Below are 15,474 nucleotides of genomic sequence, written 5' to 3'. Positions count from 1 at the left end.
GCAATTGTAGAGTCAACATCTCCTGAGGATGCTCCGGTTTTGGGGTGAAACGTACGTAGAGAGTATTTTGTCGGATCTGGGTGACGTTGTCGCATGGGTTCGTCGGCTTTTCGCGAAGGATAGCAAAATAAATAAATCATTATTTAAGAAATAGATTGATCTTGACAGACAACCGGACAACAAAGTGATCCTATAGTGGTTCTACATTTTTATCTAGCCACGGAACCCTAAAATCGAATTACTTGATCGTTGCAACAAAAGCATAACGAAAACTGCCCTGTCAAACTTTAGTCCATTGTTAGCTTAGTCAGAGTATCGACATTAAACGTCATATTCCCGTTCAGTGTAATGTCACTTTGAATCTTTTATGCATCATAATTTGTAGCCAGCTATATAAGAGCGAGGCCCCATTAGTGCGTTGCGCTGCGTTGCGTCGTCGCAGCGTCGTCGCTGCGTCGTTTTCCATACATTTTTTATGACATGCCCCATTAGACCGTTGCGTCGTCGCGCGCGACGTTTCAACGGATCGACGGACAAGAGACTATAGCGGGAGGGAGGGTGATGCGCTGCGTTGTCGGAGCTCCGCTGCGACGACGGACAGTGATGCACTGCTAGAGGAGAAAGCTAGACGAGCGTAACGACATTTTCTATTTTACCATGAGTGAGCAGGATATTGATATAGATTTTCTCATATCCTTGGTCCAAGAAAGACCCATTATATGGGATAAATCACACGAACATTACAGTGATAAATTTCGTAAAGCGAATGAATGGGTAGCTGTTTGTAAAAAAATATTTCAAGATTACGAGGAGTTTGAGGACCAAAAAAAGAACAAAATTGGTGAGTTGTTATTTATTATATTATTTGTAAATTCAATACATAAGTTAATTTATATCTTTTTCAACTGCCATGGTAAAGCCCCTTCTGGACTCATAAAGTAATTAGCAAATTGATCTCTGATAAAATTTTCGGCTAATGATTCTTCATTGCTATGGGGTCTCAATTGTGAGAACCTACTTATTGCCATATTGTCTTGTTGTTTTAACCCATCGTGTTGTATAACAAAATTGTGTAAAACACAACATGCTTTCGCAATATTAATAGTTAAATCATATGACGTATCAATTGGCCTATGTAAAATGCGCCATTTATTTGCCATGATCCCAAATGCACATTCCACGTATCTACGTGCTCTGCTAAGGCGATAATTATAAACTCTTTGTTTCACATTGAGATTGGATCCGCCGTATGGGCGCATAACATGCTTACTTAAACCAAAAGCTTCATCACCGACGAGTACATAAGGGATGGGTGGCTCGTTATTATGATCATTTCCAAGTGGTTGAGGATCAGGCAATGGTAATTCATTTCTCATTAAAATCTTGTACAGTGTCGAATTTCTAAAAATAGTAGAATCACTTTCCTTACCATATGCACCCACGTCGACAAAAACAAACTTATAATTTGAGTCAACAACCGCCAGCAAAACAATTGAAAAATATTTTTTATAATTATAAAACAGAGAGCCACTTTTGTCTGGTTTTATTAAACGTATATGTTTCCCATCAATTGCCCCGAAGCAATGAGGAAAGTTAGCTTTGAGATCAAAATCTAATGCAATATTTTGTAGTTTTTCTACTGTGATCTCTTCTATGTACAGTGGTCGAACATATTTCCATATAGCTTGACAAACTGACGAAATAGTTCTAGAAATTGTTGCTCTTCCACGTTTAAATTTGAAATGCAAGTCGTTTATCGAATTTCCGCTGCCTAAGTACCTGAAATAGAAACACAAAAAAATAAACAGGGTGGCCCATTTAGATTGGTCAGTGTAGACAAGTTAGGTACTTACACATTTTTTTCTTTCTTTGCAGGTAACGAGGTTGTGAAAAAATGGAGAAGCGTGAAGGACAACTTTTTTCGATACGTAAAAAAAATAAAAGAAAACAGTTCGTCTGGATCAGGGGCAAAACAATTGAAGAAATATCATTATTACAATCAGTTGCTGTTTTTGATGAAAGTTGCCCAAAATAAAACTGATAGTAGCCTTGAAATGGTGTCTGAAGAAACGGAACGAAATGAAAACACAGCATCATCTTCTCCATTTCCTACAAAAGAAATGTCCTCGTTACCCCCAGGTCCTTCTCGCTACGTGCCTGCAAGCCGTAAGAGATCAAACCAAGCAATAGATGATTTCGAGGCGCAAGCATTAAAAGCGTTGCAAGAGAAAGAAAACCGCCACTTATCATTTTTCAAAGGAATTTTGCCTTCTTTGGACAGCTTTACGGAATTACAAACTTTGACATTCCAAAGCAAAGTTATAAATATCATTACCGAAATTCGGTTCGGGGAACAGACTCAATCAACAACATGGCAGTCACGCGGATATCAAACTGGACAACAGTATCAAGCAACACCATTGCAGTCACGCGGATATCAAACTGGACAACATGCCCAGTCACCATCGCCATCATCGTATCGAACAGATGAATTCGAAGCTACCTACTCAACCAACACTACGATTAATAATTTTACTGATGATAGTCAAGAAGAAGATTATAACTTTGCTTTGTTACCTAATAGTAATACTTAAATTAAACTGTTTTTAAAGATAATAAATTAATAACTGATTAACATTACGAGTATTATGATATTTGAATTACTTACCTCAATGTAATACCAATCATTTCAATTGGTTCTAAAGGGTTCCTGAATTTGGTATATTGCTTTTTTATATGTGGTTTTAAGGTTTCAACCAAATTATTAAAGCTGGCCACACTCATTCTAAAAAAATTAAAAAATGTATTTTCATCTAATAACAACTCCCTATATTCCTGCATAAAAAACTGACCATCACTATTTCTTAATGCTATCAAAGGAGATATCCAGAATCTTCTATGATTTCTACGTTTATTTCGGCGGTGCCGTAATAAAAGCAACAAAAGAACACGTTTGTATCTATCCATTGCAAAGGCTGAACTGAGACGCAGCTGCGTCGGCGTGCATACCCTCTTGCGTTGCGTTGGCGCAGCGTCAACGCAACACAGGTGTGGCATACAATGCGTTGTTCCGTTGCGATGACGCGACGCAACGCAGCGCAACGCACTAATGGGGCCTCGGCCTTACTGTGAGTTAACATAAACTATTGACGTAAAGGTAATATTACTTTACAAGAGAAAGCTAACTGTTCCGTCCGTGATTACTGTTAGTTATTGTTGTACCATTTTTATTACTAGCATTTTCATCTTAATAAGGAGGTAATTATTTATAATCGTTGTAAAGCCTTTAATAACTTCCACATTGTTCTTACTTATTTTTCCAAGCTGAGGCTGGCCTTCGTTACGAACTTGATAGCTTTAGTTCGTGGCGTGCAAGGTTTTTAAAAAGGGTAAAAGTAGGGAAAATTCCTTTTCCAATGCAGGCTTGTAATGAATTCTTTTTTGAAGTGTTATAAGCATCTATGAAGAGCAAGCCACTGGTTCAGTTGTAACGACATCGGACATTTAGTGAACATAATTAAGTAGAAGCCGTGATAGCCCAATGGATGTGACTTCTGCCTCCGATTCTGGAGGGCGTAGGTTCGAATCCGGTCCGGGGCATGCACCTCCAACTTTTCAGTTGTGTGCATTTTAAGAAATCAAATATCACGTGTCTCAAACGGTGACAGAAAACATCGTGAGGAAACCTGCACATCAGAGGATTTTCTTAATTCTCTGCGTGTGTGAAGTCTGCCAATCCGCATTGGGTCAGCGTGGTGGACTATTGGCCTAATTCCTCTCATCGGAATATGGGTTGATAATGATGATAAATGACGAATTAAGTAGATATATGAGTTAAGTTATTCAAGCTATAATTTTAGTTTAATAAACAATTGGAGATGACATTTGTTACTTAATTATTGCTACGAGTAAGTAATACTGTTTTTATTTCTTTTTAATAGACCGCTGTGTGCTGGCGGCTCACGACCCTGGTGTTTCGAAGACCCCACCAGTGCATATGTCCAGCAGTGGGCGTCCACCAGATGACGATGATGATGTACCCTGTGCTGGGCAGTAGGTTGTTGACACAGAGAGCACGTTTAGCCGTCGGTCCCGATCATTATAATAACAAGCAATAATCAAAACATAGCCTAATTGCACCTACCTGCACCGAGGCAGTGTAAAACTAAGCTCCTTTAATAGAAGGAAGGTGTTATCTTTTATAAGAAAATCCAGCAAACCAGCATTAGTTAAAATCACTAGGTAGATACTACCATCATTTGCGGTACGATTTTCTAAACCAGATTCGTGATCAACGAATGGAACACCCTATTTACCTTATTTATTGTCCTAAACCTTAAATATCTCTCTTTAATTTGCATTTCAAAAAAATGGCAACTCTCAGCAAGTAATTATAAGAAGTATCTTACGGGTTCATGGTTGTAGTTTAGTATTTATATCATCATTGCTAACTATCACGCGTAGTTGTGGTCAAGAGAATTTTAGCGTTATAAAGTCAGTGAGTATAAATCTAATCACGCAGGATAAACGAATATTTCTAAAGGATTTACGCGGGTGAAACCATAGAGCAAAGTATAAAAAACTCTACAGACTCAGACTAATTAGATAAAGACCTGCCTAGCAAGACATTATTTTTCTGTCAAAGTATATGATCAACGTTCTTATGCGATTATAAACACTGTCTTTATAGAATCGATGTTTCATAGTTTACAATCGTGTCAGTCGGTTAAAAACCTTCGTAAAATATCTTCTTGTGTAGTTAAATGGTGTAAAAAACGAACAAAAGCTGCTTAGTATAAGATATGTATGAAATCTATGCTCGTTTTCCTTAGAAAATGGCAGAAAATTTTGTTCGTGAATTTGGATGCGATACTAGTCCTTATGTATTTAGTCTGAGTCTGCAGACGATGCATTCGTGAGTTCGGACAGTGAGCCAAAATTTCAAAATTCCAAAACAAGAGAAACAAGGAGGGATAAAACGCCGCAGCCGGTCATCCCCCTTCGGGTTTGGACTTGTGTAAAAAGTACAAAACATGCCACCCGCCGTTCCCAGGCGCCCCTTCCCCTCCGAGGGCATCTCGTGGGAGATTTCTTCACGATTTCGATTTTTTTGTAACGATGCAATTAGAGGCGTTCATGTTGCTACCTAGGTATCTCGAACGCCGCGTACGAATTTAGTTCCTAATAAGTGTGAGAACATTGTTTAGGTGTTTTTCTTCGTCCTTTAGTTTTGACTTGCGGACGCCCGCGACTTCATCCTCGTGGAATTTAGTTTTTACAAATCCCTCGGGAACCATGGATTTTTCAGGGATAAAAAGTAGCCTATATGTTAATCCATGCTATAATATATCTCAATACCAAATTTCAGCTAATTCGGTTAAGTAGTCGAAAAAAGGCGTGAAAGAGTAACAAACATTCTTATCATTAATCATCAGTTTTCGCAAATCTCGGGAAACCATGGATTTTTCGGGATAAAAAGTAGCATTTTGTTAATCCAGAGTAAAATCCATTTCCATTCCAAATTTTATCCAAATCGCTTCAGTAGTAGCGGCGTTAAAGAGTAACAAACATCCAAACATCCATACAAACTTTCGCGTTAATAATAAATATTATATAGTAGGATTCATCTTGATCGATTCAGCCGTTTAGCAGTGAAAAGATAACAGACAGACAGACATCTTTTCGCTTTTTTAATATTAGTTTAAAAGTATAGATATTAAAGCGAAAGATAAAGGCACTCATCACGAAAAAACGAAAACCGTTTGACGTACAAAGATGTTGGCATGAAAGTAGTACAAAGTAGATGTTTGCTACGAAAGGACATGTGTTTCATGACAAAGGGAAAAGGGCGGATGAAGTCACGGGCTTTCGCTAGTAATGTATAAACTTTGGGCAAATTAGAATAATAAGTGTTTGACGGATAGATGGACCTGCGAGTAAGCTTAATGGCAGGCATCCACAGGTTCACATCGTACGTATCGGACGCATAGCATCAAACGTATTTTTGTTTTTTTGTATACTCCTAGAAAGTCAAATTCAAAGAGCGTCCACTGATCTGCATCGTACGAATCGCATCGAACGGATTTTATCTACCGTAAAATTAAAAATCTGTTTGATGCGATACGATTTTTACACTCCGACGATCGGGACCCTAAAAACACACTCGGTCAAATACTTAGTTGGTTACAATTAAAAAATAATAATTTAAAAAACAGGTTTTATGTGTGTGTTATTTTAATTGAATTATTTAGGTAGGTGGATAATAATTTGATTCTTTGCAGGCACTAGACCGGATCGACAATATGAATGAACGCGCTCCCCATGTCGCTGTGTCACGTGACGCTCTGTGACGCTTGCGCGGAACTATAGACGTACTGGAAACGGTAATATGTAGTAACATCGTATTTTTAGGGTTCCGTAGTCAGCAAGGTATCCTTATTGTTTCGCCAATCCGGCTGTCCGTCCGCCCGTCATACTAATAAGCTGTAATTAAGCAGTGCATTGCAATATGCATTGAGTGCATGATGTACGCCAACAAAGACGTACAAATCTTGAAAAATATATTTGGAGAACATCCCCTACATGATTAGGGATGAATTTTTACGGTTCCGTAGGGTACCTCAAAAGGAAAAAACGTAACCCGTTACAAATTATAACTTCAGATCCATTTTATTTGTTCCGGCGCGTACGTTACAAACGATAACAATACAAGTAACGAAACATATTACAAATATTTTTTACATCTCTGAATAAACTGTCAGAACCACTATCACATATCATTTGAAACTGCGTGCTGATAAATGTCGGAGGGCGCTTTAGTTACAGATTATTATATTTTTAGGAACCAGTTGGGAAATTTAATAAAAATTACGACATACAAATAATTTATTTACACACACGAGTACTTTGTAATGGTAATGTAAACAAAATCAAATCTAACTCGTTAATAATTTTAGATTGAGTATTACAACAAATTATAACAAATCTTGTAACAAAGTCTCAAACTCAAATAGACAGAGTTTTGACCTTACTTGTTGTCGGTATACGAAAATTGTCTCGAATGAAGCGCGTAGCGACTAATATAGCCTTGTCGGCGTACTACCTCCACCGTTTATCCCTACTTTGACGATGTTATCTCAGAATTCTCCTAACAATATTATATTTTTGTTATTGTTACTGTGAAGTTCGTAATTTTTGAGGTCACTTCTAGTAGCGCTGTTCTTTGGTAGTGGAACCACTAGCACTTGTCGCTTGACACCGCGCCGATAAGCGTCGGGGGGCGCTTCAGTCTCAGGTTATATACACTTATACAGTGCACTAGCGGTTTGGGGGAGTCGCTTTATTACTGATAACAGAAACTCCGCGGTTTCACCCGCGTAGTTCCCGTTCCCGTGGGAAACGGAATACGGGGATAAAATATAACTTTCTAATGGCGAAAGATTTTTTTAAAACCGATGAAGTAGTTTTGAGTTAAATAACAAATAAACAAAGAAATTAAAAATCAAATCGAGCTTCAAAGGAAAAATAATTTTTTTTTAAATATTTAGGTAGCCTAGCAAACGCCTGATATTTCGTCCCTGTGGACGTGGAAAGCCCTTACCATAGGAATTTTCAAAAGAACCGACTTTCTCACTGTTTCCCCTATTAGTACAAGGTCAGTGATGAGATTGTCTCGCTTTGTTGGTTATCGTTTGTCCTTACTCCTTAAAGTGCTTATTATTTTTATCGCGTGTAGATAAACCGTAGTTAGTTATAACCGCTACTAACTATTCTGTTGCATAACAAAGATAAATAGAAGCTAATTCCAATCGTACCTTGTATAAAGGTAAACTTCCTACTTATGTACATATAAACTGGTAAAAAAGTACTAAAACAGTTGACTCTCGCCATCCCTGCAATTTCCCGTTGATTAGGTGTTCTATACGAATGTGAAACTTGGGCAGTAAAAGAGGACATCAGGAAACGTATAGAAGCGTTCGAAATGTGGGCGTTTAGACGCATGCTGGCTATCAGTTGGACTCACAAAGTGACGAATGCCGAAGTTCTGCGACGCGTCAATCATAAACGTGAACTTTTGCAGACTGTCAAGACGAGAAAAGTCGCGTATCTAGGGCACGTTGTTTTGCCGTTGTTGGAAAGGTTGCTGGTAGAAGAGGCGTTGGTCGCAGGAAGAAGTCTTGGCTAAGAAACATCAGAGAGTGGACCAGGATCGCGAGCGCCGCACAATAATTTCGCCTCGCAAAGGAAGGACGAGTTCAAGAAACTGACTGCCAACCTTCGCTAGTCGGATGAGAAATAAAAAAAAGATATTTGATATATCTAAGCCAAATCCACCAAGACGATTCACGGGCGTTCACTGGTTTAATAGACAATTTCTATTTGAATTACATAAAGCAAACATTGCTTGACATTTGAAAAAAGTTTAGAATATAAAATGTTCTAATACAAGCTTTCACGCGTTTACATACAGCTCGTGTGGAATAACTTGACACTTGGCTCGAATGATGTTTGTACTGTTTGTTTGGTTGTGTTTGGTAGCCAAGTGTCAAGTTTACGCGCACGAGTTATATTTATTATTTTGCAATACATGTTTTTTTGATTGACGGTTTTTGCTTGATTATGATGACATTACAATGCTATGATGGCATCACACTCGATGATATTATATCACGTACGTAACTCGAAATGCAATTGAATAAAATCATAACATAAGCGCTTTGTATTCTGTGACTAACGAATAAACAAAATAAATAAAATAAATAAAAAATAAAATAATAAATAAAATCTTTATTAACCGAAAATAGATACAAAAAAAACCATAACATTCCCTGTGGTCTCCACACTAGATTGATCTGTATCGTGGAGACCAGGTAGGATTTTCTAATGTTTTCCGTTGGACTAGGACTAATTACAAAAATTACAATAAATAGGGCTACATTACAAAAAGAAATACATTACAAATAAAAATTTTAATAAAAAAAAATACAACCGACTTCAAATCCTAAAAACGTACCCGCTAAACTAAAAAGCGAAAAATAACATCATAATATGTTCTACCTGCTGATCAGTATGAAGGCGGTGCTAAGCCGGTGATGTATTAATTCAAGCCATGTGAGAATATCTTATAGATTTAGATTTTGCAGACAGTGTTGTTTCATGTGGTCCTGTCAGAAATGGCTTTAATTAAGACAACACCGGCTAAGCACCGCCTTCATACTGATCAGCAGGTAGAACATATTATGATGTTATTTTTCGCTTTTTAGTTTAGCGGGTACGTTTTTAGGATTTGAAGTCGGTTGTATTTTTTTTTATTAAAATTTTTATTATTTTTCCATTTTTAGTGTTAAATTTCATCTCAAACGAATACATCAGACCCCTAATGACAGTCACAACCCATCTTGGTACAAAATTCTCAGCAATACAAATTAATCAAGCCCAAGCACAAGGTAGCTACCGTAAACCGTTAAGGAGTTCCCTTAATTGACCTTGGTCTTCATCATCAGACCCCTAATAACAGACACAACTCATATAGGTAGAAAGTTCTGAGCAATACGAATTAATCAAGGCCAAACACAAGGTAGTTACTGTAAACTGTTAAGGAGTTCCCTTAATTGTCCTTGGTCTTCATCACCAATCCCCTAAATGACAGTCACAACCTATCTATGTGGAAAGTTCTCATTAATACAAATTAATCAAGCCCAAACACAAGGTAACTGCTGTGAATCGCCGAGGAGTTCCCTCGTCTGTTTTATGGCTCCATCATCAGATCGACTTTAAACCTTCATGAAATTATAGTGCTTAAAAGTACTAAATGGAAAAGTATACAAACACACTAGACACCCATATAATTTTCGAAAGTTCCCCTCAATTTCTCCAGGATTCCACCATCAGATCTTGACATGATGGCAATGGGACCAAATGGGGGCTATACCATTTCAAACAAAAAAAGAATTTTTGAAATCGGTCCAGGCGTCTTTGAGTAATCGGTGTACATACATAAAAAAAAAAAAAAAAAAAAAAAATACCGACCGAATTGAGAACCTCCTCCTTTTTGAAGTCGGTTAAAAAGAAAAGTAAAGTAAAACAGTAAGCAGAAACGTTAGATAGGTGTACACAATTATTTTATATGTATGAGAAATACAACACAGAAAATATACAGGGTGCTCGGGAGTATTTCCCATATCTTAAAGGTTTTGACAAGTCCGGTTATAGGAGCCGAACTGCTTAACTAATATTTTTTTTACTAAACATAAAAACTTTTCATGTTTTCATACAAAGCAATTCAAACAATTCCGACTATCCATGTAACACTGGCCTTTATCTATCCTTGCATTTTAAAATACGTCAAACTTGTCTACGTCATAATTATAAGGATGCGTATATGGGACACATTTTATGATCTATTTACAAAATAAATATTATTTATCCCAAAAATATTAATTTCAGAACACATGTTCCTTGAACATTTTTAATTAATTTTCGGTAAAGAATATAACCCAGAGTTATGGCAAATACTCTCGAACAACCTGTATATCTTTTTTAATCCGTTTATATTCTAATTTTTTTCATTTTGTTTTCAAATGTAGAGTGTAATATGTTAAGAGATTGGAAATAAGAAAAAAGAGAGCTTCAGTTTCTTCATTTAAAGTTTTAAAAATTAAAGGAAAAGAACTTTCGTTTCTTTTAAAAATTCAAGGAAACGAACATTGAAACAAATAATTGTATTTATTAACAAGTTTATATTTAGCTAGACAGAGTGCTAGCTTTAACGAACCATAAACTACTGTTACGTTACGCAGACCACATCCCCAAGGAGAATCTGATGGAGGATCACCTTTTAAAATACCTACAAACTTATTTAAGGTTAACTAGTCTCACTACATTTAGATTTCGACAGGTGCTAAATTCAAGTCTGAGAAATCTTTCCAGAGGTCCAATTCGATCTGTAAGGCATTCTAAAATAGGCTTTTTACTTTTTTACAAGAAAAATATTATTCGAATTAACCGAAAGATAATATTTATCTTTCGGTTTTATTATAATATAATTATGTTTAATTTTAGAATTAACTAGAAGACTATTTCAAAAATCTACAAAAAGAATCATGTGTTTATTTTTTGAAAACAATGTGGTTACTTATATAAATGTGTTGTGTGATATGGTGTGGATTAAGCCTAATTTCCCATAACATAAATGTGAGTTTATGGTGCGACAAAGGTCGTAGAAGCAACCCCTTATAAATTATTGAAACATGAAAACGATCTAAGGAATTATCAGTCAACGACCAAAATAACCGGATGAATGCGTAATTTCATTGATAGAAACAATCCACCCCTATTATTTGCACCCTCGTCTAATATTAAGTGTTTGAACATATTTTTTTTATTTATCAATTATGTTGTGTATAGGCCTTATGTCTGTGATGATAGAGTTTAAAATTGCGTGAAGTTTCTCTTTTTACGACTGTAAGTTCGTAATTGGTGTAATGCACTAAATTCAGTTCAATTTGATACGAGCGCCATGCTACGGTATGCGGGTGGGGTGGGATGGTGATTTTTATTATTTTTACTTCGTTTATTTTCTGAAGGGGATGTTTTTATTTTGGACGCATTTGAAGGGTTTAGATGTGGTTACAACTTGAACTATCAGTTAAATATGGAATTAATGAAACGCAATGAGTTAGCTCGTTCGCAGAAGTTCTGTCGTTATTTTTGCCACATGTGGACACCACACTAGAAAATAAAAAAAAATAGTAAGTAATTCTTTTAAGGGTAATTGTCTACGTTTTTATAATAAACTGCCATAAACCTTGGTTGAGTTTGTTGTGAGCGTTTGGAACGCGTTACCTTACGATTTACTTACGAGGGTAAAATTAAGAGGGTTTACACGCTTTTAATTATAAGTTGTGGATTTTAATTATCACCGTTAAATCTTCATAACTTGACGTTTCAAAAGTGCTTGTGAACTAAACCTAATTGAAATTAATGAATTTTAGGTTCGAGTTTGCCCTAACATCATTGCTGTGTCTATGCTTCTGCGACTTCTGCCACGTTTGCGGCGAGGAGGACACTCCGAGACATTCGATCGAGTGTGCGGGTTGCGCTGACCTAAGAACAGTGGCTCAGAGGCCAAGGGGCAACATGGATGCGCGACGAGAGATGAGGAGGAATGGAGGAGGTACTTACAGATGCTCTGAGCAATTATGATTAGGAGAGAGGAAAGGAAAGAAGGAAAGAGAGATTCTATATCTCCCTAAGAAATAATCTTAGGTAGAATGTCAGTACGTAATGCATAGCGGTTCCGCTGACCGGCAGATAAAAAATAAGTAGGTATGATTAGTATGGTTACCAGTGAAGTTACCTACAGGCAAACGAGGCATAGCAGTCTTTCGGTTGACTGGCAGAGGGCAGCCAGTCAACTGAAAGACTTCTGAAGACTTCTGAAGAATTCTTCAACCGACTGTCGATCGTGTTAGGTGTTCCTTTTATGTCCTACAAGGTGATGCATAGTCTCCACAGTTTCAGGTGTGTCATTTACTTATTATAGGAGAGTAAACCGCTTCGTAACGTAACGCGTTACAGCGCCACAGTGTCTGGCTTTCCTTTTTGTCACGAATACGGCAGCAGGTTTAATTTATCACTTCTGTCGAGCGTTTCGAGACGCACTTTTCTTGAAACTAAGCAAAAAATGCTATTTTTTCATTGAATCTGCCTACGTTGGGTACCATAAACGAAAAATAATGTTAATTGCTTTTTTTTTCGTTAAAACGTTACACTTGTCCGTTACCGCAATGTAGGCATTATGGTAGAATCATTTAACAAGGTCCGTTGATGTCCAAGGGTGGGTCATGCATCGGTACACTATGATATAGTCGAGTAACTACCCCAAGAATAAGCAAGTGCCATAGACAACCCCAATCTTAATAAATTTTATCGTTAATTCTAAGTAAGGAAGGTAAACAACCTGTAACTTAGAATAATTAATTTTTTTCCAACCGTTGTCTTATAAAAGAGTAATTAATTGAAATTTTTAGTTTTATTAATACCTAGTTTGTAACTGTTTTCAAAAAAAGCAATTTTTTCGCCGTGTGACCGTTGACAAGAAAATTGCCAAAAACCGCATTTATGTGAGGATCTATATAAAAATACGGGTTTTCGCAAAAGTCAGCCCGCTTCCATCTTATAGACTGCATCATCACATAACAGATGTGTTCTCCTCAGTCAAGGAGTAACTTGTCATATAGTAAAAAAAGTCTAAAACATCATCATCATTAACAGCCGATGGACATCTAATGCTGGACATTGGCCTCTTGCATGGACTTCCAAACACCGCGGTCTCGAGCCGTCATCCTGTGGCTCCCTGCAACCCGCTTGATGTCCTCGGTCTATATGTATATGGTCAGTATTTTTCCTAATTTTTCTAAAATTAAATAGTAGATTTATTAGTAATTAAATAGTAGACAAGGGACTAAAAAGACCCATTATATACTAGGTATTTTTAGTGCACAAGCCGTAAGGCGAGGGTGGTAAATAGAGACCGAGATATAATGGGTTTAGCCCCTACACTATACTTTTCACTAAATAAAATAATTCAGTACAGTATTCAATGTTTTATTTCAATTCAAAATTATTACATGTACCTACAAATGCTATTATTTTGGATGTTAAACCACTTTAGCCCCTGTGAAGCAGCAATATGACAGTGTTTCTTCTTCTTCTTCCTCCATGAGGCGTTCGGCGACCTGGGCGGCCTGCTAAGCTTCTGGAGCGAGCTCGGTTGGCTGGAGTGACTCCAGCGGGGACCAGCACCAAATGAATCGACGTAAAACGGCCAAACTTTGTGGCCAAGTGCGGAAAAGTGTTTTTGACCAAGAGTTAGTGAAATGAATTTTTATTTCAGCCTGTACTATATCGGTATTGGCATTTAAGTAGGTATGTTCTGAGATACAGAACTACTGTTTTATTATAGTAACTAGCTAAAAGATTTAGAGTGCTAGCGAGATGCCGTGTAGCTGATCCGCAGTTTATTTGTCGTCATATATCGTACGAGTTGCCGTGATCAATCTTAAATTGCACGAGATGGATTGAGAATAAAAAATTACATTCACCTGCGTCACGCAACCTATAGTCGTGCCTATACACTCTATTAACATTAGACCACGACTTCGCCCGCGCTAAATTCGAAGTAAAAAAGAGTCTGTGTACCGATTTCTAGCATCCTACTTTAAAAACTCCGAAAAGTCCCATATAAAATTTCAACCCCTCTTAAGAGGTTGGGGGCGAATTTTCAAAAACAAAATGATTTTGCACGCACGGTTTTTTAGTCACAAATAGTCTGCATACCAATTTTTAGCTTGCAAATTGTAGAATGCTCCATACAAACTTTCACCCCCCATTCTTCTCTCTCACAGTGCCTCTATATCATTTCAACTATCTCCACTTAAAAATTCACGTCGTCGTTCAAATCGTCGCTTCGTTTTGCCGTGAAAGACGGACAAACAAACAGACAGACAGACACACACACTTTCACCTTTATAATATTAGTATTCTTACGTATTAATCCTCTGGGTACATCAGGGAAGGTGAAAAATTCGTCATCAACCCATATTCGGCTCACTGCTGAACTCGAGTCTCCTCTCAGAATGAGAGGGGCTAAGGTGAAAAATACAAACATTAAAGAGAATGAGATTTATAATTTTTCATGGATTACTAAAGTACCAGATCTCTCTAGAAGAGGTAGGTTACTTGGAGCTTAGATACACCACGAGATAATACGGGATCGATGTCTTGAGGCTCTCTGCGATCCATGGGGATAGATAACACTACCAAAGTCCTAACTGCAGGCTAAGAAAAAAATCCTGAAAGAAAGAGAAACTCAATATTTTACAGCCAGTAACTATAGCATATATTTGAGGAAGTCAAATTCGTACCACTTCCTACATTTGGATTTGACTTAAAAGATCGAAGATGAATCTCCTAAACAGACAAACTCCTAGAGTTTGAGTTTACTAATACTGGTATTTTATGTTAAAAATAAAATCTTGTTAATTTAAATATATTTTACAATAATAAACCATCAAATATATATAAATTTCAACGTATTCGCTAAAATACCTACGCGCTTAAATAAAATTACAACATTGCGACAAAAAAATCTAACGCACCGTTCTCGGAAACTAAGATTCCGATGAGCAGTCGGGTTACCTGGAGACCCTTCAAGTTAGAAGGCATTTCAAAACAAAGAAACACAAATGGAGTCTTTGCCCTCTCGGAGTAGCCCTAACTCGTACAAAGGGCTGAGATTGCGAGGGACGCGGGCACGGAGGGAGAGGTGAATGACCTCGGCCGGGGTGGCCGCCCCCTGCGTCTGCGCACGCTTGGGTGACGGCCTGTAACGTCCCAAAGTATTTATAAAGATCTAAATTTCTCCACACAGTAAGTATTCTCGGCTCTTTATTTTCAAAATCTGCAAATTCA

General features: G+C 37.3%; 1 protein-coding gene across 1 annotated transcript; it reads left to right on the top strand.

The window, feature by feature from the left end:
• Positions 1-400: 400 nt before the first annotated feature.
• LOC128198052 (uncharacterized) lies at positions 401-2,640 on the top strand. Its single transcript, XM_052881208.1, has 2 exons — positions 401-841; positions 1,876-2,640. Exons 1-2 carry the CDS (start codon positions 658-660, stop codon positions 2,592-2,594), a joined length of 903 nt encoding a protein of 300 aa, XP_052737168.1. The 5' UTR covers positions 401-657; the 3' UTR covers positions 2,595-2,640.
• Positions 2,641-15,474: the final 12,834 nt, after the last annotated feature.

The sequence above is a fragment of the Bicyclus anynana genome, chromosome 4, assembly GCF_947172395.1.
Source record: "Bicyclus anynana chromosome 4, ilBicAnyn1.1, whole genome shotgun sequence".
In the NCBI taxonomy this organism is placed as follows: domain Eukaryota; kingdom Metazoa; phylum Arthropoda; class Insecta; order Lepidoptera; family Nymphalidae; genus Bicyclus; species Bicyclus anynana.
This window is presented reverse-complemented; position numbering and strand designations above follow the sequence as displayed.